The following is a 27297-nucleotide window of genomic DNA, read 5'->3' as shown; positions in this document are numbered from 1 at the left end:
TCAGTAAATACATGCTTAATAAATGAAAGAATGAATGAGAGTGAAGGGAATCGATATCACATTATGAATGAGGGAGAGACTTAAAAGCTGACGCAGTCTACAAGAGATTGTTAAAACAGTTATTATCTCCATCACTCCGTCCCCTCCCGCCCTGGAGATGGAATTCCTCCTCCCAACTTGGCTAATTCCATCCGGGAGGGACGGGCCCTCCCAGGAGCCTGAGACCCTCGCACCTGTACCTTTCCCATCGCCCCCGCGGGCTCATGGGATTGGGCCGGGATCTGAACAGATGGGGGCCCGCCGGGACGGGGGTGCGGGGGGGGGGCGCCAAAAGGGAGGGGCGTGGGAGGAGCCCCGAGAGAACTGGGTGGAGGGGCGGGAGGGGGATGACGGCGGCAGGAACCCCAGCGGAGCGGGGCGGGGCGGGCCGGCAAGTCCCGGCCAGGCTGCGGCGGAGCGAACCGGGCCAGCTCTGCAGGAGTCGTCTGGCTCGCCGGGACGGTCACATCTCGCTGCAGGGGCTGGCGGAGGCAGCCGCACTGCCCACCGCGCCAGGTACCCAGGACAGCGGCCAGGACAGCGGCCAGGCCGCACCGACACTGCCCCTTGCTCATCAATAGACAGCGCGGCGGGTCCGAGCTCTGGGGGCCCCGCAGCCCAGCAGCCGGTGCCCGCTACGCCTCCGCCCTCTGCCTGCAGCCTCGCCGGGCCCGCGCCGGGATGGGGTAGGGGCAGCACCACCAAGTCGGGCGATGGGCCGCCCACTGGGCACCGAGCAGCCCCCCGAGGCCTGACCGACCCAGAAGACCGGCAGAGGTGGGTGTGGGCAAGGCAGAGCCACGCACTGGGGGCGCCGGGTGATGCGGGGGCGGGGAAGGCATAGGGAAAGGGGGACTCTCTGGGGCTCCTGTGGGCCGTGGGGAGCCCGGGAGAGCTGCTGCCTACCCGTGCATTCTGGGCATCCTTGACACCCTCCCACACACAACCCCTGCCACCTCCAGGAGCCCCGCCTGGATGTCAAGCTGATGCCCCAGTGCCTCCTAGCGGACTCGGTGTGGACCATGACTTCGCTGATGCCCCTCTCCCCGTATTTAAGCCCCACGGTTCTCCTGCTGGTCAGTTGTGACCTGGGCTTTGTGCGAGCAGGTGAGTAAAGGGGGACGAGATAGGGATTAACCAGAACTATTCTGTGGGTAGAAACTGTTAAACTGTTAACACACTGGCACTTACAGACCGGCCTCCATCTCCTGTGAATGTGACAGTCACTCACCTCAGAGCCAACTCGGCCACTGTGTCTTGGGACGTCCCAGAAGGCAACATCGTCATTGGCTACTCCATTTCCCAGCAAGTATGAATCACCTTCTGCTCCATCACCTTCTGCTCCCCAACTTGTGTCCTTGGATCTCTGAACATTCCTTTGGTAACCTCCCATCCCCCCCACTCCCCGCAACCTTCCTCCTAGCAGTGGGAGAATCTGGAAGCTGGTGTTCCCTAGCTAAAGCTGCCCTTTTCACCCCAGTCCCTTGGAGTGCTTGAATGTTCGGGTTACTTAGGTTGAGCCTGTGGCCTGGGACTGGGGTGAGGCTGCCCTTCTCTTTCTCATCGTCTTCTTGCAGCGACAGAATGGCCCTGGACAGCGTGTGATCAGGGAGGTGAACACCACCACTCGGGCCTGTGCCCTCTGGGGCCTGGCTGAAGACAGCGACTACACAGTGCAGGTCAGGAGCATCGGCCTCCGGGGAGAGAGCCCCCCAGGGCCTAGGGTGCACTTCCGAACTCTCAAGGGTTCTGACCGGCTGCCTTCAAATAGCTCAAGCCCAGGTGAGGGTCTCAGCTATTCCCTACCCCTTAAAGCTTTGCATTCTCTGGATTTTTATTTGGACATCAGCCTCTTGTTTACTTCCCCAAAGCAAGCAACAGTCTAGCTTAGATGAATAGAAGGATGATTTAATTCGTTGTACTGCCAGGAAAGGAAGGAAAGCAGTTTGGCAAGGGATCGGGTATAGACAGACTGGTAATGAATCGTTTGGGGGAAGGGCTTTTAAACTTCCTTTTACCCAACCTCAGTTCACAGCAGATGCAGGCTGTGTGTGAGAGTACCTGACCTGCAGCCCTCTTGCTTTTTGGCCTCTGACCACCTATCCACCAACAGCTTCTCAAAGAGGGGCTACCAGGGGCAACCCTATGATGGGTTTGTGCTGACTCGAATCCCCAGCATCTCCATCCTTAACCATACACAACTCTCTAACTGCCCCACAGCCTGGAGTCTCTCTCCTTCCTTCTCAGGTGACATCACAGTGGAGGGTCTGGATGGAGAGCGACCACTGCAGACTGGGGAAGTAGTCATCATTGTAGTGGTGTTGCTCATGTGGGCTGGTGAGTGAGCGGCTGGATGGGGTACCAATGATAGAAGGAATGGGGCTCAGAGAAGGTGGGAGGTGGTGAAGGGTGTTGGGAGAAAGGGGGATGAGAGAAATGGAGTGGGAAGATGCTTAGTTGAGGGGGATGAGCAGAAGTTTGAAGAGAGGGAGAGGAGGCTGTGGGGAGGCCAGAGAGGAAAATTAAGAGAATGGTGCTTGCCATGGGCACCAGGAATTCAAGGATTTTCTTCTCAGATTTTCGAGAAACTGTGGATATCTTACTGCCCTACAAAGCTGTGAGTGGGGAGGTTGGAATCAAGGCTCAGATTGCACTGTTGTGTTTCAGCTGTAATCGGGCTGTTCTGCCGTCAGTATGATATCATCAAGGACAATGACTCCAACAACAACCCGAAGGAGAAGGGGAAGGGGCCAGAACAGAGTCCTCAGGGAAGGCCAGTTGGGTCAAGACAGGTGATGTGGGGCCAGGGAGGGAGGGATGGGTAATTTCGCCTCTAGGAGCATCAGGGAAAGAGGAAAAGCCAAGAAGGGAGGGAGAATGGAAATTCGGGGTGGAGGAGTCTATTATCTTCCTGAAATTAGAGACTCAAGCCATTTTCTTTCACAGAAAAAGTCACCATCTGTCAACACGATTGACGTATAAGTGAAGAAACAGAACCAGAAGAGAGATGCACTACAACCTGGGGATAGGGATGGGGTCAGGGAGAGCCCAAGATGGTGATCTGCCCAAGACTGAAGAATCCCACAGTCTCTCAGAAGATAATGACACTCTCACAATCTCAGGCCTGGTACCCATCCTCTTTCCACTGTGAGCGGGGCCAGAAGGTAGGTCTGTTAGGGTCTGTACCCCTGGACTTGGGGAGTGGATATCAGATGGGATATGTCCTTCCATCCCCCAGGTCCAGGGGAGAATCATTTGTTAAACCCTATCTCATTAGGTCCCAAATGGGGCCCCCATTTCACCTGCATCAGGACTCTCAGCATCCCCAGCTGCCCCCATATCTTGCCTCTGGGTCTCAGAGAGGGGTGTTTCTGTAGGTACTGCCCCTCCCTCAGCAAATAAAAGGAATAGTCTGGGCCTCGAGACAGACATTGCACTGCACTACTCCAATGTCTTCCATGGAGCCTCAGGTGCTCCCTCTCTCCACTGGCAGCACCCCCAGCTGCTGGTGATCTCACCCCTTGGACATTTTTCCAATAAAGGTTCTTGGACAAACTGGAGCTGACTGTATAGTATGCTGAAGACATTTCCCCACCTTTTATCTCCTGACTACAAGGGCCCCTCACGCCACCATCAACTTGACAGGAGCAGACTCTCATTTTAAGGTGCTTGCTTTCATTCTCCAGCCTGGAATGTGTAGAGAGGGGCCAGAAGGGGGTGTAGAAAACTACAGCGCTAGTTCTGTTTGCTTTGTTGGGGGAAAAGGAAAGATGAAGATATAAATTTTTTCTGCACGAGTGGAAACTAGTCACATGAGAGGGCCAGTAACCTTTTATCTTCACTAGCCACATCAGCAGCCCAGCTCCTCACCATTTATTCCTCTGAGTCCTCCATCAACCTTGAGCTAATTCTCAGAGAAGGAATAAACAGTATCTTAGGACAAATGAAAGCAGCTACACCAATGTGTCCCTTGGTGCCACATGTTTCTTGCCTGTGCGCTCCTGTGCCTATTCTTCCCTGCCCTCACTTTCCCCTTGGTCTCTGTCTGTCTCTGTGTCTGTTCATTCTGTCAAAGTCAATAACAACTGTAAAGCACACATGACTTTACATTCACTCTGCCACTAGATCCAGAGGCAAATTCTGGACATAAAGCTGAAGGGTTGGAACTTCCCTGTCGAAAGAATTATATAATTTGAGCTCTGGAGCCTCCTTGTTGGACAGAGTAGCTGTCCTCTACCCTTCCCTAAGTTCCAAGGATGGTTGGTGCCGGTGAGAGAAATATCTCTTGACATTTGCAACCACTTTGGTGGAAAGGCTTCAGAACCTAGAATCTGGCTGGAAAACATATACTGTACTTTCTGGAGGGTTACAGTATATGTTTTTTAGGGCTTCTCAACTTTAGGTCTTTCCAGAAAAGGCTTATGAATAACTCTCTTTTTCTGTATCTTGATCTCTCTGGTATGTTATAAGAAATTAGAGCAATAATTCCAAAAAAGATCCGAATCCAAACAAAGGTAAAGAAGTCAATATGTTTTCTACTCAACCAAGCTCCAGCTCCAGGTGTCACAAGGTATAACAATCTATCAGCCAAGCTCTGAGCCAAGCTCTGGTTTGCCCTTCACCCTGAACCACGAAAGCATCTCCAACTAAGCAGCAGTCTTAATCCACCATTTACCTAATTTAGAAGCAGGTTACCTTACCTCTTCCTGGCTTCTGGTTCCAAAACACTCACTTCTCAGACTGGACACGTCATCATTTCTTGGGATGCGAGTGTCACTGGGTATAGTAGCATGGCATAAAAATAAGCTAATAGTTGAGAAGAAATATAAAGGGTGTTTAAATGCACCAACTCTGGATCGAATCCCAGTTCAGCCCTTAACTGACTGTGTTACTTTGGGCCAATGACCTTCTCATCCTGAATCTCTTGTTATGTAAAATGAGACTAATAATGCTATCCCTTCAAAAGGCAGTTTTGAGATTAAATGAGATAATGCATGTGCAACACTTTGCACAGTACACCTGGCAGACACATACTGAATATTTACTGTTGAGATATGAGCCTTGGGATCCCATGTAAGTTATATGGGATTCCGTGTGGTCCCATATAACCTATTTGGGTTCAATTCCGTAAACTGTAAAAGGCCTAGAATAGCAACTGCGCTGCTTTCCTTTAGGGCTGTGAGGATTAAAAGAATGCACTAAATCACGATGTCGTACATCAAAGAGCAAGAAACACTGCGGTTACTCGACCGGAGGTTTGCAGGCTGGCTTGTAGGCGCGGCTTGAGCTTGAGTTTCCATGCAGCGACGGGATTGGTTACGGAGAGGACTCATCAAATCTTGACAGGGTCCCGCCTTAAATCTCATTGCGCCTGCGCACGTTCTGTTTGTTTCACCGCGAATCTACGTGGTGACCTTGCGACTTGTGTTTCGCTCTGGTCGCAGTTGCGTCAGCGGCGTCGCTGCGGCTGCGTGGCGGGGTTGTCCAGGTAACTACGGGAGTTGTCGCTGTCTGGTGGCATCTGAAAGACAGCAGTTCGTCATGCAGTTGAAGCACCTGAGGACCCTGCTGAGCCCTCAGGTGAGGAGTTGCGTGCCTCTTCCCTCTCCCGCTCGCCTTGATGCTCCAAGAAAAAGTGGGAGGGCTGAAGATTAATAATGTTGAGCACCTACTGTGTGCAGAAGACTGACGTCTGTAGCGATGATTCGGACTGTTCTGTCGATAGTGTTCAGTAGGCGAGATGAGCCCCTAACTGCTGTAGCCTTCATTGCGTTTTCATTGAACATCAGTTCTGTGTACCAGGCCCCGTGCTGGAGCTCGTAGGGATCCAGAACTAGCTCAATTATTGCCCCTGCCTTCAAGAGGCTCGTACTAAAGAGAGAGGCGCACATGTAAACAACAACACAAATCTACACCGAATTAAATAAGCGCTTTTAGTTCAAGCCCCAAAGAGGAAGTGCAGAAAACTGCACTGTTCTTAATAATGGTTAAGATCTCAGATCCAGAAGAGTCTGGGTGCTGGAGGAGGAATCCTGAAACATGGTGAAGAAAAGCTGGATTTAGGAAGACCAGAATTCAAGTCCTAGCGCCCCCACTATTTTAAATAAATGACCTGATACCACTGACTTTAGCCCTTATCACTCAGCCTCTCTGAGCACTCACACAACTTTTTCATTTGGAAAATGAGATTAATAATAATAGCAACTTTAGGAGATTTGGGAAGAGTGAAAGGAAGAAATAAACACAAAGAACATTGTAAACCGAAAAACAGCGTAAAAACTGCTAGACAGGAGAGAAGGACATTTAAAATTCAAAGGACAAAATAATACAAAGCTAATAAGAATAGTATCTGCCATAACTTTAATATGTACAAGGGCAGCATAAGTAAAGAAGTTAAAATTGCAGTTTATGGAGTCAGGTATACATGGATTTAAATCTTGGTCTTGCCACTTGCAAACTGTATGTAAACTTGAGCAAATTACTTAACCTTCTGGTGCCTCAGTTTCTCCATCTGTAAAAGATGTATAATAATAACATCTACCTCAGAATTATGAAGTAAGACGAGATAATACAAGCACTTACCAATCTATTGTAAGTGTTTGTTAAAGTTTAGCTATTATTGTTCTATTCCATACCTCATTTAATCCTCATGACAGTCCTGTGAGGTACGTATTGCAGAGAAAGGAGAATTGATTGATGATGAGAATCAGGAAGGCTTCACAGAGGATGTAGCATTAAGAGAATAGAAGGAAATTAGAACAAAAGAGTGATGTGCTCATTGCTCAGTAAACTGCCCTCTGAATCTGTAATTTAAAAAATCCTTTAATGGAATAATTGGAAATGAAATCCTCCTTCCAATTTTCAAAATAAGATGATGTCATGATGGAGGAAAGGGCCAAATGTCCACGAGCAGACAAAGTGATGAAGGATGCTCAGCAACAGTTGTTGAGGAGTCCTCAGTCCTTCTAACCTAATTTAATCAAGAATTGGAGGATAGTAATGGTGGTGGCATGGCTATTTTCTGACTTTGGTGTGAAGATTTTGATGACGAAAAGCCTTTCTTTTCCTCTGACTTTGGAGACAAGTGGGTTAGAAGTGAGAAGTAACAGTTAACAAAACTTAGATCAATTACCTGCATTCTAGAGCCCAGGTAATTACTCAAACAATTAAAACAGAAACTAAATTTTTTATTTCAAGGAGGGAAATCCTTAGTGCAGAATCATAAAGGACCAGATCTGGTGGTGGGAGGAGAGAGATGTGGCAAGAATAATTCACTGGGAGATGATCACTTCTCACTCAGGCTTTTGTGAACTGGGTAGTGAACAGTTAAGGAAGAAAAAACAAGGTGGCATTGTTCATCCTAAATCTCAACTCTGACTAATCTACTCCCTATTCCAGAACTTTCAGTCTTTCCCTTTTATATCAAACAAGCCCAAACTCAGTCTAGCTTTGAAGATCCTCCTTGAGCTGGCCTCAGTCTGTTTTTCCTGCCTTACCTCTTCTATTCTGCTAATTACAGGATAGTTTCGTCTAAATTAAATTACTATTTCTTGACCATGCTTGCCTTTATTCATACCATTCCTTCTACCTCAGATAATTTCTCCACTCAGCTGCATTCATTCTTCAAAACTTAATGTTGATCATATAAACATAAAATTATCTCGGGCTTCTCCAAACTATTATAGTGCCTTGGACATACCTCTCTTATGAGACTGTTCCTATTTTTGTACCATCTTATTAGATCCTGGGACAGGAATCATGTTTTTCTCTTTGTCTCCCTCTCAGCCCCTGGCCAAGTGCCTTTCTCAGTGAGCCACTTAGAAAGTGTTAATGAATGAATGGCTAAAGACCAAAACTTAGATCAATTAAATTTATTTCAGTAGCAGACCTGCGATATGAGGGCACAAGGCCATTGCAGGGACACATTGGTACAGTTGACTAAGAATGTCACCTCTTAGTACATTTGCATTATGGGTTTCTAGAAGCACCTTGTTCTCACAGTCTGGGGTTTTATGGCCTTGGAGCCCAGGATGGATCATGGACATCTCTTTGTTTTAAGGACTGTTGTAAGGAGAAGTGACCAAATTTTCACTAGAAATAAAGGAACTGGAAATGCTTTTGGCCTTCCAGACCAGCACCTGGATTTATTTTTTCCTTCCTTTGCCTCTACAGGATGGAGCTGCAAAGGTGACCTGTATGGCTTGGTCCCAGAACAATGCCAAATTTGCTGTCTGCACAGTGGACAGAGTGGTGTTGCTATATGATGAACACGGGGAGCGGAGAGATAAATTCTCCACCAAACCAGCTGACATGAAGGTGAAGAGAGTTCTCATGTGTACCTTAGCCAGCTGATGGGGCCTTTTGAACCTAGAAAACTTCCCTAACTCATTTCCTAGCCATAGGAATGGCTTGCCCCTACTTTTCTCAGTATAAATCCCTCAAGCCCATTATAGTCACACATGCTTTTCTTCCCATTTCTTTCACATATACTCATTACTTTTTTTTCTTTAACTCTTAGTATGGCAGGAAGAGCTATATGGTGAAGGGCATGGCTTTTTCTCCTGATTCCACTAAAATTGCCATAGGACAGACTGACAACATCATCTATGTCTACAAGATTGGAGAAGATTGGTGAGGATAGAAATTGGGAGATGGGGTGAAAAGAAGTGGAAGGCAGGAAGAAATGCCTCCCTGGGGAGAGGAATAGAGAGGATGAGGAGCCAAACTGGGGCGTGGAAGGCAGAAGCCTTCCGGAGTCTATTGCTGCTTCCCTACCTTTGCCCGCCCTCCGCGTTCCGCAATCTCATCCCTGGAGGAGTCAGGCTGAGGTCAACAGGGAGGCCCTGTGAGGTCCTGGGGAGTCCCAGCTGATGTAGCATCTTTGTTACTGCTCCAAAGCTACACAGGCTCCCTCCTTTCAGGGCACCTGTGGAGTGGCAGGAAACACTAGTGGGCCAGGAAAGTATACGCTTCTTTTTCTTTTCCCCCAGCATTATTCGTATCCGTTTATTTATGGAAGTGGTTTTTAATATGCTCTCTCTCCTTTTATTTGGCAGGGGTGACAAGAAAGTCATCTGTAACAAGTTCATCCAGACGGTAAAGTTCAGGGCTATTAGGACGAACAGATGTGTATCGGTATACCTGCTTATGAATACAACCAGGAGTTGCATTTTTTAACATCTGTATCTGACTTTTCCTACTGCAAGGATGGTGCTACCTGGCTGCTGCTCATTCTCATCGGCTTTCTTCCTTAGAGCCCAGTTGTGTCCCCTCCTTTCCTTCCCTATAGGCAGTTGGGGTAGTGGCACATGGCAGGGTATCTAGCTTGTTCAGATTCAGTTGTTATAAATGCGTTAACATACATAAATGGGGTTATCCTTTTCATTATTTCTTTCTTACAGAGTGCTGTTACTTGTCTGCAGTGGCCAGCAGAGTATATCATTGTCTTTGGACTGGCTGAAGGGAAGGTGAAGGAGGGAAGAGAAACAGAGGAGAGGTTGTGGGTGGGGATAATGTTTCTGGAGAGAGAAATATGGTTAATCTTCTCCCTTAGCAGGGAATACAAAGGGACTGGTTTTTTTGTTTTTTCTTTTTCTTTCCTTAGGACCTGGGTGAAATTGAAAGTAGCCTAACCAGACTTGTGTCCATTCTCCCATTTTCAGGTTCGTTTAGCAAACACTAAAACTAATAAGTCATCTACCATCTATGGGACAGATTCTTACGTGGTGTCACTGACAACAAAGTGAGTAAGGAAAAGTGGTATCACGTCCCAAGAGCATGAAAATGGTAGGAAAAAGTTATGGGGAAGTCTAGACTGGGAGGCCATAGTCTGCCAGGTGGTGGGGACTGTAGCAGGAATCACAGGTTGGGCATTGTTTGACAGAGAAAGGGGACTTTCTTGGTGAGACAAATCCTCTAAACTCTTCTTGTATTTCTCTCCTTTCCTCCTTTCCCCCTTTTTCAGTTGCTCTGGGAAAGGAATTCTTTCTGGTCATGCAGATGGCACGATCGTTAGATATTTCTTTGACGATGAAGGGTCTGGAGAGTCACAAGTAAGAATTATGACTGCTTTGGGATAAAGAAATCCCAAGAGCCCTCATAGAGAAGGGTGGACATTAAGGAATTTATTTTGAGATGCTGGAAGAGTTGGCTACAGGAGGAGACCTAAGGGAGAGAGTGAGTTGGCTGTGGCCACAGAGAAGATTTATGTTTAGGAGGCCAGAGCTTAAATTATGGGAAAGGGCGAATCAGGTGCAAGGGACTTGAGACAAAGGGAAATAAAGACTCCCAAAGTAATGAAAGTGAAAATTCTCATTTATGTGAAAAATATGTATATAAATTCATAGGAAAAAGAGTGGTTTACTCTAAAAAGGGAAAAAATAGAGGATAAGAAGAGTGTTCATGTTTGACATTGGTTCGAATCATGGATAGTAAGAATTATTTGTGTAATCATCAAATGCATCCCTCCTAAAAAAAGAAAAAGAAAAAGGAGCCGCCGCTCCCTATGGGCCCACAGGGTGTTGCTTAATGTATAGGACGTCTCCCTTTCGGGGCCCTTATTGGGAGCACCTGAAAGATCTCCAACACATGACTATTTTAAGGTTTCCTCTTGAGCACAAGGTCAGTAAGTTCATACATATGTCATTTATATGTGTGTACAAGTATACGACAGAAAGACAGTGCGTGAAGTCTTCAGGGTTAGGGTGTGTTGGGGTGCGAAAATGTTGGGAGAAAGATTTCTGCAGAGTAGCATGGTTAGAGTGAGTATGTCAGGTGCTAGGAATGAGAAATTTCCAGGATGGAGTCCTCAGAGTCAGAGAGATTGAAACCCTCTACTTCTGTCTTAGGGGAAGTTGGTTAACCATCCGTGCCCACCCTATGCCCTGGCTTGGGCAACCCACAGCATAGTGGCTGCAGGCTGTGATCGGAGGATTGTGGCCTATGGAAAGGAGGGCCATGTGCTACAAACTTTTGATTATAGCCGTGACCCTCAGGAGCGAGAGTTCACCACAGCTGCAACAAGTCCGGGGGGTCAATCTGTTGTGCTGGGAAGTTATGACAGGTGGGTTCCCTTTGCAGTTGCATCTTCTGCCTTCTTTCTCTGTGTACACTCTTTGCCTTAGCCCAGTTATTCTCAACCAGAGTGGGAGACTGGACCAGAATCAAGTGTATGTTGACAGACATTCTCAGGTTTAAATTCATGTACTTTCCTCTTCCTGTTCCTACCATTCATTGGCAGTTCCAAAATGCATATGCTGTTGTTGTGTCTCTATGCCTCTCCCTGGGATTCCACACCAGAATTTAGCTCTACTTTCTTTGTGTTACCATTGCCCCTTTTCAGACCACTAGCTTGGTGTTTATCACATTATATTATACTTTGGTGTTTAAATCTATCTGGCTAAATTGAAAAGCTCTTGAGAAGAGGGCCTTTTCATCTTTTTATCTCCAGTGGCTAGGTTTGCATCCAGTACATAACAGATGCTCAAATGTTTGGTGAATGAATAAATGATGGAACAGTAGATAAACAGCTGGGGTCTGGGTCCCATCACTTCCTCGGAGTACTTTTAACCCCAGCTTTGTCCGTTCTTTCTATCTCCTTCAGTCTCATTGTGTCTTCCTGTTTTTTTCTTTCTTCTCTTAATTCTACCATTTCTCTTTTTCCATATTTGTCTACAGCTAACAACTCATTTATTTTTCACTAGGCATGTTCTCCATTTGTCTTCTCCACTTCTATCCCTCTTACTCCGTTTTACTTTTGACTCGATTTTCTCAACTTAACTTCCTTTGGACCGTTTTGTCCTCTCCTATAGACTCTGAGGTGTCTCTGTTCTCTTTTATTTTTCCTTCTTTCTCTGATTTTTAACAAGACTAATTTCCTTCAGTCACCAGCCCATTTTCCCTCTTTTTCTCATCCTCCATCTCTTCTAAAAGCCACATACTTTATTTCAGACTTCGGGTCCTCAACTGGAGCCCTCGAAGAAGTATCTGGGAAGAGGCAAAGCCGAAGGAGATTGCCAACTTATACACTGTCACTGCCTTGGCCTGGAAGCGGGATGGCTCACGACTTTGTGCGGTATGTTGTAAGTTAACTCCCTTCTGCATTGGTGACTTTCTCCAAACAAGGAAAAAACCTGCCTTATTCTAAAGCACTCTCTCCTGACACTAGAGAATCTCCTCTTCCCTTTTGACCCCAGCCTAAAAATCTGATGCTACAGACAGGAAAGAGAAATTCATACTTTGTTGGAGGCCAGAAGGGACAAAGAGTTGTACAGGCAGGGCTGATTTCTCTCTACGTCTCGTCACTATGTGATGCCTTTGAGTCCTGTGATTGCCACCTCTTTTCCTGCTGGTACTTCCAAAAACTACTGTCAACTCTCCTCTGGATTCTAGAACCTGACTTTTAAGGGTATCTCTAGATCCGCCCCATGCCCGAGTACCGTGTGTGTTTCCCTTTATGCTGTCACTTTTCCTTGTAGGGCACACTCTGCGGTGGAGTAGAACAGTTTGACTGCTGCCTCCGAAGGAGCATTTACAAGAACAAATTTGAGTTGACATATGTGGGACCTAGCCAGGTAAGCAACTAAAAGCCTGCTGCACCAAGGTCTTGTCGTGGGTCATTCATCCTTGGAGTACTTGCCTGCCTTCTGTCCATAGCCACCGTGTCCAGTTTAACATCTGGCAGAGCTGTTCCGGGGAACAGAATGTGTCAGGGCAACTTTCCACTGTAGTTCTTCCAGCTTATTATAAGAAAAGGTTTAAACACCAGGCCTAAGGTGTATAGAGATTGCCACTTACATCTTCCTAATTTAAGACTTCACTGCCTAGATGATGTCCGCTGGGGAAGTTGATAAGTAAGATTATGAGGGTGAATTCTATTATAGTTTTAGGGCCTCTGAACTCATTGTGTATAATGTTGTAAACTGATTTCTTAGTTCCTGAGCCCACTTTTCTTTTTTCTCTGTCTCTACACTCCTTTCCTTCCATCTATTATTAATTGATTACTTCATTCTTTCATTTTCTCCAGACACTATGGATCAGCACTGTTAGGCATTGAGAATTCAAAGACAATACACTGTCCTTTAATGGAGAAGGTTATTCTAGCAGAGGAGACAAACATATCAAAAACTCACATAATACACTGTGGTAAAAGTTATCATGAAGATTTGTACAAATAGCTATGGGAATAGAGGGAGAGTGATTGGTTTTACCCAGTGGAACTTTTAGAATCATCTGTACTGTAAGCATCGAAAGTGATAACATGTGAAAGCATTTTATAAATAGTAAAGCACTATGTGTCAGGTATCCTTATTACCAACACTATCCTAGGCCAGGTGAGGAAAGTAGATATTAGCTTCATTTAGCACTGTGGAGGTGGGCAAAGGGCACAGGATGTTCATCACTCTTGTGGGTTGGGGGAAGTCCAGGAATCTCACACTTGTCCCCTTACCAAGGTGATTGTGAAGAACTTATCATCGGGGACCCGAGTGATACTCAAGTCACACTATGGCTATGAGGTGGAAGAAGTAAAAATCCTGGGAAAGGAACGTTATCTGGTGGCCCACACGTCAGACACACTGCTGCTGGGGGACCTGAACACTAATCGCCTGAGCGAGGTAGGAACCAACATGGAAGGATGGGGAAGCGGGTATCTTGAGTTGCTATTTTGGGGGAGCCAGAGTTTCTAAGGGGAAGATATTCATGGGAAGCTCTTACATTCTGGTGTTGGGGACCTGGTTTCAGGGAATGAGACCCAGGAGGTTTAGACTCCTGGAATATGAATCACCACTGTTGGACCATTTTTACACCATCCCTCAGAAACATAGGGACTAGGGCACCTCTGATATAGCACTTCTTTTATGTAATGTCAAAGCCTCCCCAAACTCCATCTCTCTGCTTCTCACTCTGTCCTTCTTTCAGTATTGTCTTGAATAATTATCCACATTGTTTCCTGTCTTCTCCCCCTTTTACAGGTCGCTTGGCAAGGATCTGGTGGCAACGAGAAGTATTTCTTTGAAAATGAAAATGTGAGTAGAGCTTGAGTCCCCATCACCATCTCATTAAGCCTCCTTCCAGTTCCTGTGTCAGAGGATGGCAAGTTTCAAGGGGTCGAGGAGACAGCAGATAAAGGGGGAGGGTGAAATCGGCAAAGGAACAAAATAGAGAGAAAGGTGGGAGTCACTCTCCACTGTTTTTCTCTTTCTTCATGCAGCCTTTCCACCGTATAACAATTCCATTCATCCCCAGGTATGCATGATCTTCAATGCTGGAGAGCTAACCCTAGTCGAATATGGGAGTAATGATACTCTGGGTTCTGTACGTACTGAATTCATGAACCCCCACCTCATCAGGTAACCCCACAAGGTTCTCTACAATTTGAAACCCGAAAGAATTCCTTTTTGACTTCTAACCCCCGTGTCCTCATGTTAATCTGAAAACTTCATCCCAAATGGTATTTCGGAACCCTTGGTAAGCATCCCAACTGCCCTGGCCCATTTTGCCTTACCTTCCCCTTCACGTTTCAGTGTTCGTATTAATGAGAGGCGTCAGCGAGGAATGGAAGAGAATAAGAAATTGGCTTATCTTGTTGATATTAAGACTATTGCTATAGGTGAGTAAGACTCTCTCATAATTTTAATAACAAAGTGGATGTTTATAGTGCAGTTCTATATCACAGGATTGGGTGTACCGGAGCATCCAGGAATCCGAGAGGCATCAGGTAAATGTGTGACCCTACTCTACAGTGGATATGTCAAATATTCAAATCCATATAGGCGTGTCTATATCTAGATGTCTAAATACAGATATATTGGTCCATATACAGGCCTGCCTATATAATTATTTATGTTCTCTAGGTATGTATCTTAGGGCTGGAAAATTGAGAGAAGAACAACTAGCAAATTTATGAATTCTCCTGTTTAGACTTCATAGATCATAGACTCTTAGAACTTGAAGAGGCCTTATTTTCTATATGTTTTGTCATTAGTAACTAGTGATGACAAACTATTTTCACAAATGTTTCATTTAGAAATCTTATTTTTTTTCTATTAATTGTTAATTTTTTATTATGAAATGTTTCAAGCATGGGAAAAAAGTATAGAGAATGGCATAGTATTCTCTAAGACGTATAGAGAATTACATACCTATATAATATAGTTGTAAAGAACAAGGCTCTGGAGTCAGACCTCCCATTTCTCTACTTAGTACCTGTGTGATCTTTGGTAAATTACTTAACCTTTCTGTGTCTCAGTTTCCTCATCTACAAAATGGAGGTAAAAATAGTATACACCTCAAATGAAAAGCACTTAGGTTAGTAGTGCCTAGTGCATAAGTGCTTAATAAATGTTAGCTATTATTATTAATATTATTATTATTATTTGTATACACATACTGAATTCTGTCAAACCCTAACATTTTATTTACCTTGGATCTTTATTCTCTTATGGAAGACATTTAAGTTGTTGGTTTTTCACTGTTATAATATTTCAGTTCACTAAGGTTTACACCTAGAGAGGTATTGCTGAATCATAGAAAAGATACATCTTCAAGTTCACTAAATATTTCCAAATTGCTCTCCAAAGAGATTGTACCAATTTATGTTCCTACCAGCAGTTAGAGTTCCCCTTGTTCCACATTCTCTCCAGTACTTGAAATTTCCTAACTTCATAATTTGGCTCAATCTAATTTATGTGACATAATATCTCATTGTATCATTTTGTTGTTGTTCATTTGTTTACTGGCTGTTTAGATTTCTTTTTCTGTGAACTGTCAGTTCATATCCCTTGCTTATTTTTAAAATCATGTTGTCTTTTTTTAATTTACTTTAAGGAGTTCTGTGTAGTTCATTTATAGCCTTTGATATTTTATCTTAACCTGTGACTTGTCTTTTCTCTGCTTTTCAGCATCTTGTCATGTTGAGACATTTAAAATTTTTAGTGTCCATTTTATCATTTTTTAAGAAGTAGTTTGTGCTTTTCTAAGAAGGTCTTTTTTAAGAAATCCTTCCCTAGTCCCTGGCATATTTTAACATTTGAAAATTTTGCTTTTCACCTGGAATTTATTTTTGTGTATAATATGGGTAGGGATATAATTTTATTTTTTCCACATGTTTTACCATTTATTGAAAGCCCTTTCTTCACCTAGTTGTTTGTAATGTCGTTTCTCATAAATCAAGTTTCCATATACACGTGGGTCTGTTCTTAAGGTATTTTTACATTTCATGAATTTTATATTTCACATCAGATTGCTGGGCTCAGAATGGTATCTATAGTGGAAATAATAATATAGTCCAATGGCCTAAGTTCCAGTGGCAATAATGAGCTACAAGACTGAAAGTCACCTCACTATGTAGGTTTTATCTTCAGTGTATGTAAAATGACAGCGTTCTTCTCTTAACCTCTCTGGGTCACTGACCCCTTTGAGTATCTAATGAAAAGTATAGATCCTTTCCCAGAAAAACAAAGATCCACACATAATTTAGTGTTCACAGAAATAAAGTCCCCACAGCTCTAGCATTCTGTGATTCTACTTATAATTGGAACATCAAACATGGTGCTATCATTTTACTTTTTAATTAAAGGAAAATTCATTTTTAAGTTGGTCTTCACAGTTGTAGACATTAGCTGGCATTCGGTCTTTAGCTTTAGCTCACATAACAAAGGCAGGTACATTGCTCATTAATAATGTGTATCAATAAGAGTTGCGAATGGGCTTTATTCAAGAGGCTCCCTGAAAGCACCCTACTAGCCCTGTGTGGCCTAAGTGTCATTATTTCTTATATTGTCTACAAGATTCAGACCAAACCACAATATCCATCCTCTGCCCTGACCAGGCTAACTTTAGTCAGGGGTTCCTCTGATTCTGTATGTGGGCCTTCGCCACTGTCGGCCCCTCAGTGCTCTTACATCAGTGGCACTCAAGTGTGCAGGTAACTCCTTGGAGCAACTATGATCCTCAAGGTCATTTCATTCATAGGCTTTATCTTACTGGTGCGCCTCCTTAATGTGCTTAATATGCCTTCCAGGGCTTTTGTGAATAGTAGAAGCCAGTTGTTCTGTAGTTCCAAACTACTATCAGACAACTCCAAGAGTCCCAGAGAGAATTATATTTTTTGATGGGTCTAGACCTTTGGAGTTAACTACAGAGTTAAACAAAACCTATATGATTTTAGAAGAACCCCAGCATCTTAAGCATCTTGGCAAGGTTTTGTTATATTGGTCATCTGCATCCCTTAGGACATAGTCTAGACTAATAAAACATTCATAAAGCCCAACGTATGATTGTAAGGCCAGACTTTTGCAGGCTGCCTCATGTCCTGTGTATGATTATGTGGAATGTCTCTTCTTAACCCTGTCTCCTTTACTCTCTTAGTGGATTTGATTGGTGGCTACAACATTGGCACCATCAGCCATGAGAGCCGGGTGGATTGGCTGGAACTTAATGAGACTGGGCACAAGCTTCTCTTCAGGGACCGCAAACTTCGTGTGAGGAGGGTTACTAAGGCCTTAGCATTGGCTGGTCTATAGAGGATGTGATACTAGCTGCTACCAGGGATTGTGGGGGGCAGAATGGGACATAATTTCTTGGTGCTATGCCATTAGAATAGCAAAAGGCATAGAAGAATCAATGTTCTTTGATCTGATCTGATATCAACGATCTGATATCACAAGCCATCCTATATTACCCATAAGGAGATTGTATCATGATGGCACCAAGGTCAGTAGGGAAATCTGGGAGTTGGTTTCTCTGTTTTCACAAGTCTGAGTCATAATGAAACTTCCTTACCCCCGTGTTCCTCTTCCTCGTGCCTAGCTGACCTTTACCCACAACCACTGCTTCAGTGCTGTTTGGCTTCACTTGTCAGACAGCATTGCAGCTGGCGTGAGGACAGCCTCCTCCTAACCCCTTATTGATTTTTATCTCAACATGGTATCACCAAAGAGTTCAGCCTCAGGGACAAAGAGACTACCTGGTGATTTTTCATTTTATTTTCATTGTGATATGAAAGGCATGTCACAGATTTCCAGACCATTGAATTTGTCTGGTGGCCTTCATTTTGTAATCTAGTCTGGAAACTCTGGCCTAGAGTTATTCTAAGAATGAAAGTTTGACCTTCACCTAAGTCAAATTACTAGGATGTATATCTTTGCTCTTATTTGGCCAGAGTCAGAATATGCCATCTCTGCCTAAACTTCAGGGATTGCAGGTCAATAAGTTTTGAAATTCAGCATAGACCCAACTGGTGGGTTTACCATTAGGGAAATGGTCAAGATCAGAAGACACCTCATAACCTCTTCTAATTATGCTGTCTACCTCTTCCATTTTCAGTTGCATCTATATGATATTGAAAGCTGCTCTAAGACAATGATCCTCAACTTCTGCTCCTACGTGCAGTGGGTCCCAGGAAGTGATGTGCTGGTAGCTCAGAACCGAAATAGCCTGTGTGTGTGGTACAACATTGAGGCACCTGAGAGAGTCACCATGTCCTCTATAAGGGTATGTCAATACCAGGCCACCTCAGACATAGTGTCAGGCTGATTAATTAGAGCACAGATGAGGCTCTGAAGGTTACTAGTTGCCCACCACCCATAATTTTTGTGACGGAGTCGATCAGCTTAGACTCCTTCCCCATAGTGAACCAGGCCCCAGATCTAGTCTCATGCAGATTCCTGACATTGTATTATTAGATGCTTGGAGTTTGGGTCTCTATTACAGTGGCCCTGAGAATTCATCACATCATAACTAGGAATTCCCTTAGGCTGGAAGATCCCAGCTAGGAGGGGCAGTTCTGTCACTTCCTCATGTGCTGATTCTCCCTTATAAGCCTTTCGGAGTAGCAGTTCCTTTTTTCTCAGACTGCAGATCAGACCCTCTGTCCTATCCTACTATATCACATACACTGAAGTAATCTTCCAAAATCTGGGAGGAACCTATGGAAATAGAAGAGAGGCCCCTGTGCCAAGCTAGGATGACTGGTGGGTGTGGCTAGAGCACTTGATACTCTCTTTTTGTTCTTTTTCTATATTCTTTTTTCTCCTTTCTTGCCTCATTTTAGACTGATTACGGTTGGATATTTTGGTTTGTTTGTCCTTTTTTAAACACCCATTTTTCACTTTTTTTTTGCTTTGGAGGTTACACATCCTGTTTCTGTAGTGGTTACCCTTGAAAATTTACCTTGTACCTAAATTAACAAAGTCTAAGGTTGATCAGTATCACCCTCCCACCCACCCCCATCTCCCCACACCCCCACACCCGCAAACAATACGAGGACCTTACATGGCTTCAACTTTGATTACTTCTCCTTTGCCATTGTTGTCCAGTATTTTAGTTCTCTGTCATTATCCCCAAAGTTAGACATTATTATTTTGTACAGACAGAATTTGTTTAGATTCACCATCATGGTGCCAGTTTCTCTGTTCACCTCTTATTTTTACATTGCCAATCTTCCCTCTGGAGTTATTTTTCTTCTTGAAAGAAAGTCTTTTGATGATAAATGCTCAGTTTTGATGATCTGAAAACCTTTTTATGTAGCCTTTGTTCTGGAAAGATGCTTGGACTCATTACCCAATTCTAGATTGACAGTTAATTTTTCTTGGCCTTTTGCAAATAGTGTCCCATTGATTGACCTCCTTTGTGGTTCTGAGAAGTTTAACAGTCCTTTCCATATAGGTGATCTGTCTTTTCTCTCTGGTTGCTCTTAAAATCTTTTTCTTAGCTGTTTTGAAGTTTTACTACGGTGTGTCTTAATATAAATTCTATTGTATTTATCCTGTTTGGTATATATTGTGCTTTCTGTACTTCTGAGTATACAGATCTCTATCAATCTTAGAAACGTCTCAGCCATTATCTCTTCAAACACTGCTGCTTCGCTTGCATTCTCTAGTCTCTCCATCAGAACTCCAGTTAGGCATATGTTAGATTTCTTGTCCTGTCTTTTATTCCTTTTTAACTTCTTTCATATTTCCTTTCTCCTCGCTCCATGCTACCTTCTGGATAATTTCTTTAGGTACACATTTCAGTTCATTGATTCGCTTTCATCATTGTCTAATCTGCTATTTAAACCATCCATTGAGTTTTTCACTTTAAAAAAAAATTTAATTTTTTTATAAGGTTATATATTTTTTCTCCAAAATGCCTGATCATTTTTGATAGTTTCTTGCTTAATTTTTTTATTTCGTCTTTTAGGTCTTCAAACATTCCACATATAATTATTTTGTATTCCATGACTTTTTTAATAACTGATATTTTTAATATGTGAAATCTTTGGAGGTCCAAACTGTTGTTTGTAATTATTGTTTACTCTTTCTGGTGGTCTGTTAACTTGTATTTTGATATATTTTTTATTATGAGCTCATATCACATTGAATTTTTTGGACTCCCGAAGACCTAAAATGGACATTTTCCTCCAGACATGATTTGTGTTTGCTTCTGCAGGAATCAGGCATATTAATTTTGTTCCCTTTACTGAAGAGAGGATCCTAGGTTTAATGAGAGATTCTCACATTTGACTTCCCCGTCCTGCTGGAGGACCCAAGGTTTATTCTCCTGATACTGTGTTTGCCTTCAGAGCAACTGTGCCCTTCCCATTTGCTCACCTCCCATATTTTCCTGCTCAGGTTTTAGCTTACTGACCTCTTTCCTTTTCTCTTCCCTTCCCTTCCTTTCCTTTCCTCTGTTTTTCTTTCATTTCTTCTTCCTTCCTTCTTTCCTTTCAGGGGGAAGGGTGGGAGAGGGGGCAGGAAGCATGCACCGTGATTTCTTCATTTGAACTCAGCAGTGCATTAAAAAGTATGCCAGGTACAAGCTGTATTTTAAGGGGAGGATCCTTAAGAATACCTAGTTATGGTACTGCTGGAAGCAGGAGTAGATGCCACCCTTTGTCACCGTACCTCCGGCTTTAGCGCCTTTATAGCTGTGAGTGTGCTTTAACCCAAGTACAGTACCATAGATAAGGAATTTTTATCTTCTTGAGAGAAGTTAAATGTTAAGAAAACAAGGGCCACTGTAATTTCCTCTGTGTGACCACTAGCATTGGGTGAGGGTGGGTCTGTTCTGCAGTGGAAACAACTAACCTGAAATTCGGGGCGGGGTGAATTTTTACAGGGTGATGTCATAGGTCTGGAGCGGGGCGGGGGAAAGACCGAGGTGATGGTGACCGAAGGTGTGACTACAGTTGCCTACACACTGGACGAGGGCCTTATCGAGTTTGGAACAGCCATTGATGATGGCAACTACACCCGGTGAGGGGATGGGCTGATAACCAGACCCAGTGAGGGGGTGGGCTGATAACCAGCAAGGTGATGGGAAAGACTGGTTTTGAGAGAGGAAAACCTGGGGTGGGTTGTAAAACTGGCCATATCTAAACAGGACCTGGTGATCCAAGGAGGAGATCAGACAAAAAGGACAAATAATTGCCTGGCCTTCCCGCCCACGCCCCATCACCAGTATTCCTTGTTTGTCTTCCTGACCCTGGACTCATCATTTGTGCTTTGGTTCCTTCCTTTGCCAGGGCAACAGCCTTCTTGGAGACTCTGGAAATGACCCCAGAAACAGAGGCAATGTGGAAAACCTTGAGTAAACTGGCGCTAGAGGCAAGGCAGCTACACATTGCTGAGAGGTGAGGCGGGGCTGTAGAACTGAGGTGCCCAGCGGCTACGAGGGCCAACCACGTGGGTGTTTTATGTGTGGGCTGCTCTTATCTACTATTAAGGCACTGCTTCCCTTCCCATGCCTACAGATGTAATAGATCCCTTCCACAGGACATCCTAGATTATAAGAGTATGTCTTTTACTGTTTTGCTGTCCCTGCTAGTAACGAGGTGTGCCCCTTCAAAATCTGTAACACCCATACCCCCACAGTCCATGCATCGATGTATACATTCTGAGTATGGTATACGAGTGCAGTTAGTGGAGACAAACTTGGGAGTCCAGATTCTTCGAGTTCAAACTTTGGTTCCATTTACCAACTTATGTAACCTTAGAGAGATTATATAATCTTCCCAAGCCTTGGTGTCTCGATTTTCTCTATGTAAAATGGGGATAATGTTAGAATTTACCTCAGAGGACGGTAAAGAAGAATGGCAGTGGTAGTGAAGACCAAGCAAGAGAATCTGTGCAGAGAGCACAGATTGTAAGTGCTCCATAAATGTCGCCTCCTGCTGCTTTGGTCAGGAGTCATCCTTAACCTTTTTTTTCCCATACCCTCCACAGCTAGACTATCAGCAAGTCCTAGAGACTCTGATCCAGGGTCTTCAAAATAATACGCTGAATCTCTTATTTGTCCAGCTCTATTGTCTCCACCCTAGAACCAGCCACCACCATCTCCTACCTGCAGTGTTGCAAAAGCCTCTTAAGTAATCTTACTAAGACTGTTCTTATACCCCTAAGATCCATTCATCCCATAGCAGCTGAAAAAAAACACATAAATTTGATTATGTCATTTACTTGCTCAGCACCTACCAGTAGTTTACTACTGTACTTAGAAAAGCGAAACTCTTTGCCATGTCCTAAGGCCCTACAATATTTGGCCTCTTCTTCCTTGTCATACCAGGTACCAACCTGCCCACTAGTCTCCAGCTGCACTGGCATCCTTTTGGCCCTTTCAGCTTACTGCTACCATAGGGCCTTTACGCAAGCTGTTCCCGCTGCCTGGAATAATTTTTCCTCATCTTACCATTACTGCCTCTTTCATGATTCCAGGTCTCACTCAGCTCAAATGTCAGCTCCACAGACAGTCCTTTTCTGACTACCAACTTAAATAGTCCCCTCAGTTACTGTCTATAATATCACACATTTTCTTTTTCATTTTCTCAAATTATCTTTGTCTACTCATCTATTAATTATTCATTTCCACTAGAAAGTAAGTTCCCTGAGAGCAAGGCCCTCATCTGTCTTAACCCCTTTGTGTCTCCAGTTCTGGTAAGAACAGTGCCTTGCACATAATAGATACTCAGTATATACCTACCTGCTGAGCCATTGAATTAATGATGATCCTATGATAACATTACTGTTATTACTTTCATACTCCAGGTGCTTTTCTGCTTTGGGCCATGTAGCCAAAGCTCGGTTTCTGCATGAGACCAATGAGATTGCAGATCAAGTGTCTCGGGAATACGCAAGTATCATCCTCCTGATTTACTCAGTTTCTCCATCTGAGATTTCTCTTAGTCCTCGGCTCCACGATTCCTAGCTTTCCAGCCATAGCTAATTTCCTCTACGCTGCCCACCCCACCTGCACCTTAAATTGGACCATCTTGGAATTGCTTGTCGAACCTCAAGCCTCTAAGCCCCACGAAGTTTTTCAGCTTCCCAAATCTTTTAGCTTCCACGTCTCTCTTGCCTTCCTGTCTCAGCCCGCACAGACAGAATAACAGGATAACCAGGACCTCCTTTTTCCCTGCAGGGTGGAGAAGGAACAGACTTTTATCAGGTCCGAGCCCGTCTAGCTATGCTGGAGAAGAACTACAAATTGGCCGAAATGATCTTCTTGGAACAGGTAATGGGAGAAGAGAGACCTGACGGAAGAAGAGATCAGAGGGGGAAAAAAACGAGGCAGGGGAGGAAAGAGCACTGGTCGGCTGGGCTTCCAAAGATTTGGAGAGAACTTTTAGAGATGTTTATACCATTAATTTTGCTCCTCCATTTCCTCCTCTGCATTACTCCTTACAATTACTGTTGCTTTCGTAAAAAGTCTATCTCCCTTCGTACTCCAGAGCCTGTCTTTGTAATTCTTGTGCATGGAGGTAGATCCAGGTTTTGTGGGGTCCAAAGCTTGTACAATGTGAGGAGCCCTCTTTAAGTAGAACTGCCTTGGATGGGGCCTGTGCACATAAAGTGCCCTGAAGCTTAAGTTTCTTTTAGTTCACAGTAAATCCACCTCTGCTTATGTACAAGTAAAGGCCATGTGGGCTGGCATCTTAGCCAGGATGAGGAGAGCTTCTTGATTTCTGATCCTCATATCTTCCTGATGTTTCTCTTTCCTCTGCGTGGGTTCCTCTAGAATGCTGTTGAGGAGGCCATGGACATGTACCAGGAGCTACACCGTTGGGACGAGTGTATTGCTGTGGCGGAGGCTAAGGTACTGGTTCTGTCTTCTCCACAGTGGTTTGGAACTCGGTTCCACCAATATCAGAAACCTGCTTTTGCCATGGAGGCTGTAGGAACTGGAATAGGGTTGGGGCTCAGAGCTGATCTGGTGAGGAGTTAGAACATTGCTGTCCAGGAGGATTTCCAGGGTTATGGTGGGATTGGAGAAGCATGGGAAGCAGCAGAGCGGGAAGGAGGGATGTGACTCCTAGTTCTCTTCTGTTGCGTGTCCAGGGGCACCCTGCCCTGGAGAAGCTGCGTCGAGGTTACTACCAGTGGCTGATGGACACACAGCAAGAGGAGCGAGCAGGTGAACTGCAGGAGAGCCAAGGGGATGGGCTAGCAGCCATCAGCCTCTACCTGAAAGCAGGGCTCCCTGCCAGAGCTGCTCGGCTGGTGCTGACCCGAGAGGAACTGCTAGCCAACACCGAGCTGGTAGAACACATCACCACAGCCCTTATTAAGGGAGAACTGTATGAAAGGGTATGGCTGCCTTCCTGTTCCTGTCCCTTGTCTCCAGGGCTCAGTGTCCCTGTCCTACCCAGGGGAGTCTCGGTGTGCATAGCCCTCCCTGACTGGCTATTCTCTTCCTTGTAGCACTGACACTTGATTCTCTATGTAGTAGGGGTATCATTATGATATAGTATGTGTTAACAGGCAGGTGATCTCTTTGAGAAGATTCGAAATCCACAGCGGGCCCTGGAGTGCTACTGTAAAGGCAACGCCTTCATGAAAGGTACTGTCCATCCACAACCCATCCTTCACTGTTGTAGACTCTTAACCAGACAGTTTCCCAACACCTATTTCGGTGCCTCTGTTCAGGATGACGGGCTTCAGTTCTCCACAGCTCAACTTCTCACCTGTTTTCCACACCTCATTTCCCTGTCTTACTTTTCTTGAGTCCTCTCCTTGGAAGTCTGAGCTGAGTTGCCTCTCCATCTCCGGCAGCGGTGGAGCTGGCTCGGTTGGCGTTCCCAGTGGAGGTGGTGAGACTGGAGGAGGCGTGGGGGGACCACTTGGTGCAGCAGAAGCAGCTTGATGCAGCCATTAATCACTATATCGAAGCCAGGTATGGTGGTCTGGGGATGCAAAGGAGATTGGCATGAGGCGAGAGGTGCTGGGCAAGTAACGGCACCAAAGCCTAAAAGGAGAGAGATCTCAAAATGTAGGGTGGCGTGTGCTCGAGGTGCCTCTTTACTTCCATCTGTCTTCCCCTTTCCTCAGACATATTTATGTCTTTCTCAACTATGCCAGGTGCTCCATTAAGGCAATTGAGGCTGCCTTGGGTGCCTGCCAGTGGAAGAAGGCAATTTATATATTAGATCTACAGGACCGGAACACTGCGTCCAAATACTATCCTCGTGTGGCCCAACACTATGCATCTCTGCAGGAGTATGAGGTGAGGAAAAGCCCCTTTCTGCAGCCTGAGGTCATGGAGTACAGGATAACGGGAGAACCCAGAACAGGAAGTGGAAGCCACCTCACCAAATCCTTTCTGGGGCCCAGCAGCATTACCATCCCAAATGGGAAGAACATAGTTTACTGCCTTATTTCATTCCAACATGACACAGACCCCTCTACCACACATAAGAGCAAGTCTCTAGCTCTCCTGTGCCAGTATGAGTGATCCTTCATGAATAATTCCAACTGAGTTATAATATAGAATTGCCTTGCATTGCAGAAATTCGAGGCCTTTTTATTTGATTTTATTTTTTAATTACAATGGATATTCAGGATTATTCTATATTAGTTTCAGGTGTACAGCATAGTAATTAGACATTTATGTAACTTACAAAGTGATCCCCCCGATTAGCACCCACCTGGCACTATACGTAGTTATTACAATATTATTGACTGTATTCCCTATGCTGTACTTTACATCCCCATGACCGTTTTGTAACTACCAATTGTACTTCTTAATCCCTTCACCTTTTTCAACCAGCCCCATAACCCACCTCCCACCAGATGATCATCGGTTTGTTCTCTGTATCTATGAGTCTGTTTCTGTTTTGTTTGTTCATTCATTTTGTTCTTTAGATTCCACATATAAGTGAAATCACATGGTATTTGTCTTTGACTTATTTCACTTAACAAAATACACTCCAGGTCCATCCAGGTTGTCACAAATGGTAAGATTTCATTCTTTTTCATGGCCGAGTACCAGTCCATTGTCTATATGTACTACATCTTCTTTACCCAGTTGTCTATTGATGGGCACTTAGGTGGCATTGATATCTTGGCTACTGTAAACAACACTACAGTGAACATACAGGTGCATATATTTTTTTGAATTAATGTTTTGGATTTCTTCAGATAAATGCCCAGAAGTGGAATTGCTGGGTCATAAGGTAGTTCTATTTTTAATTTTTTGAGGTACCTCCAGACTGTACCAATTTGCAATCCCACCAACAGTGGGTTCCCTTTTCTCCACATCCCAAGGCGAGGCCCTTTTGAATTCCTGTTGTATTGTCCTCATACTGTTTTTTGGCTGTTCTTTTTTTCAAAACAGTAGAAAGTATGAGACACCCATAGTCATCTTTTCTCCTCCATTACTGTACAGTAATGGTATCCCAGGCTCTGCTCCATCCCAGCTAAGGTGGTTCTTTCCTCCTACAGGCTGCTTTAACTCTGTTGTTCTAACATTTTGCATCTGCCTCTCTCATCCACAGATTGCTGAGGAGCTCTACATTAAGGGAGACCGGACAAAAGATGCGATAGACATGTACACCCAGGCCGGCCGCTGGGAGCAGGCCCACAAGGTAGACAAGGGGATGGAGTTCATGATAAGAGAATTCTGCCTTTGTGGCTGTGGTGCCACTTTCTTTAGTCTCTGATCTCCCACTTCCATGTGTTCCCAGAAAGCTGAGCAAGTGCCAGAATAAAGTCTGGGTAACTTTGATCCCTAGCCACGGGGACAGGCAAGAATGAAGAGAGCCTGTATTACCAAACCTATAATTCTGAAGAGCAGATGGGTTTGGGAGCCGGGGAATCTGGAATACCACTCTTAACGCTCTAGTGACCCGGACAACTGTGTTCTCGCTCCTGCTCCCAGAATGCAGTGGGCAGGAACATGTGTTCCTAGAACAGGGTACCTTTGACCCTCCTGCCTTAGTGGAATGTAGTTCTTACCTTACTCTTTATGTGCTTGAAATTCCCTGAGCTGACTGTAAACCAAACT

At 44.5% G+C, this 27297-nt stretch overlaps 2 protein-coding genes across 4 annotated transcripts in view; both read left to right on the top strand.

Annotated features, from left to right (window-relative positions):
* Positions 1-437: 437 nt before the first annotated feature.
* On the top strand, positions 438-3599 carry FNDC4 (fibronectin type III domain containing 4). The gene is made up of 7 exons (XM_011370715.2): positions 438-816; positions 1002-1146; positions 1233-1348; positions 1617-1821; positions 2287-2376; positions 2707-2831; positions 2986-3599. The coding sequence occupies exons 2-7, from the start codon at positions 1026-1028 to the stop codon at positions 3019-3021; spliced, it is 693 nt and encodes a 230-aa protein (XP_011369017.1). The 5' UTR covers positions 438-816; positions 1002-1025; the 3' UTR covers positions 3022-3599.
* A 1828-nt stretch (positions 3600-5427) lies between these two features.
* Positions 5428-27297, top strand: part of IFT172 (intraflagellar transport 172) — a 32508-nt gene continuing 10638 nt past the window's right edge. For 2 of the 3 annotated variants that reach the window (XM_011370713.2, XM_023536939.1), the window contains exons 1-26: positions 5430-5619; positions 8212-8355; positions 8558-8670; positions 9096-9135; positions 9441-9506; positions 9702-9781; positions 10004-10091; positions 10887-11101; positions 11989-12112; positions 12516-12611; positions 13491-13652; positions 14010-14063; positions 14284-14387; positions 14562-14647; positions 17407-17519; positions 18364-18531; positions 21139-21275; positions 21545-21652; positions 23064-23148; positions 23437-23529; positions 24034-24111; positions 24354-24602; positions 24777-24855; positions 25068-25188; positions 25374-25518; positions 26789-26878. In XM_011370713.2, coding sequence (XP_011369015.1) covers positions 5581-5619; positions 8212-8355; positions 8558-8670; positions 9096-9135; positions 9441-9506; positions 9702-9781; positions 10004-10091; positions 10887-11101; positions 11989-12112; positions 12516-12611; positions 13491-13652; positions 14010-14063; positions 14284-14387; positions 14562-14647; positions 17407-17519; positions 18364-18531; positions 21139-21275; positions 21545-21652; positions 23064-23148; positions 23437-23529; positions 24034-24111; positions 24354-24602; positions 24777-24855; positions 25068-25188; positions 25374-25518; positions 26789-26878 — 2877 coding nt within the window. In that variant the 5' untranslated portion in view covers positions 5430-5580. Of the gene's footprint in view, positions 5620-8211; positions 8356-8557; positions 8671-9095; positions 9136-9440; positions 9507-9701; positions 9782-10003; positions 10092-10886; positions 11102-11988; positions 12113-12515; positions 12612-13490; positions 13653-14009; positions 14064-14283; positions 14388-14561; positions 14648-17406; positions 17520-18363; positions 18532-21138; positions 21276-21544; positions 21653-23063; positions 23149-23436; positions 23530-24033; positions 24112-24353; positions 24603-24776; positions 24856-25067; positions 25189-25373; positions 25519-26788; positions 26879-27297 lie in introns of all 3 variants that reach the window. The other variant, XM_011370712.1, reaches the window with a different exon arrangement.

Source organism: Pteropus vampyrus, unplaced genomic scaffold (assembly GCF_000151845.1).
Source record: "Pteropus vampyrus isolate Shadow unplaced genomic scaffold, Pvam_2.0 Scaffold173, whole genome shotgun sequence".
In the NCBI taxonomy this organism is placed as follows: domain Eukaryota; kingdom Metazoa; phylum Chordata; class Mammalia; order Chiroptera; family Pteropodidae; genus Pteropus; species Pteropus vampyrus.
Note: the sequence above shows the minus strand (reverse complement) of the source record. Positions and strands in the feature narration are given on the sequence as shown.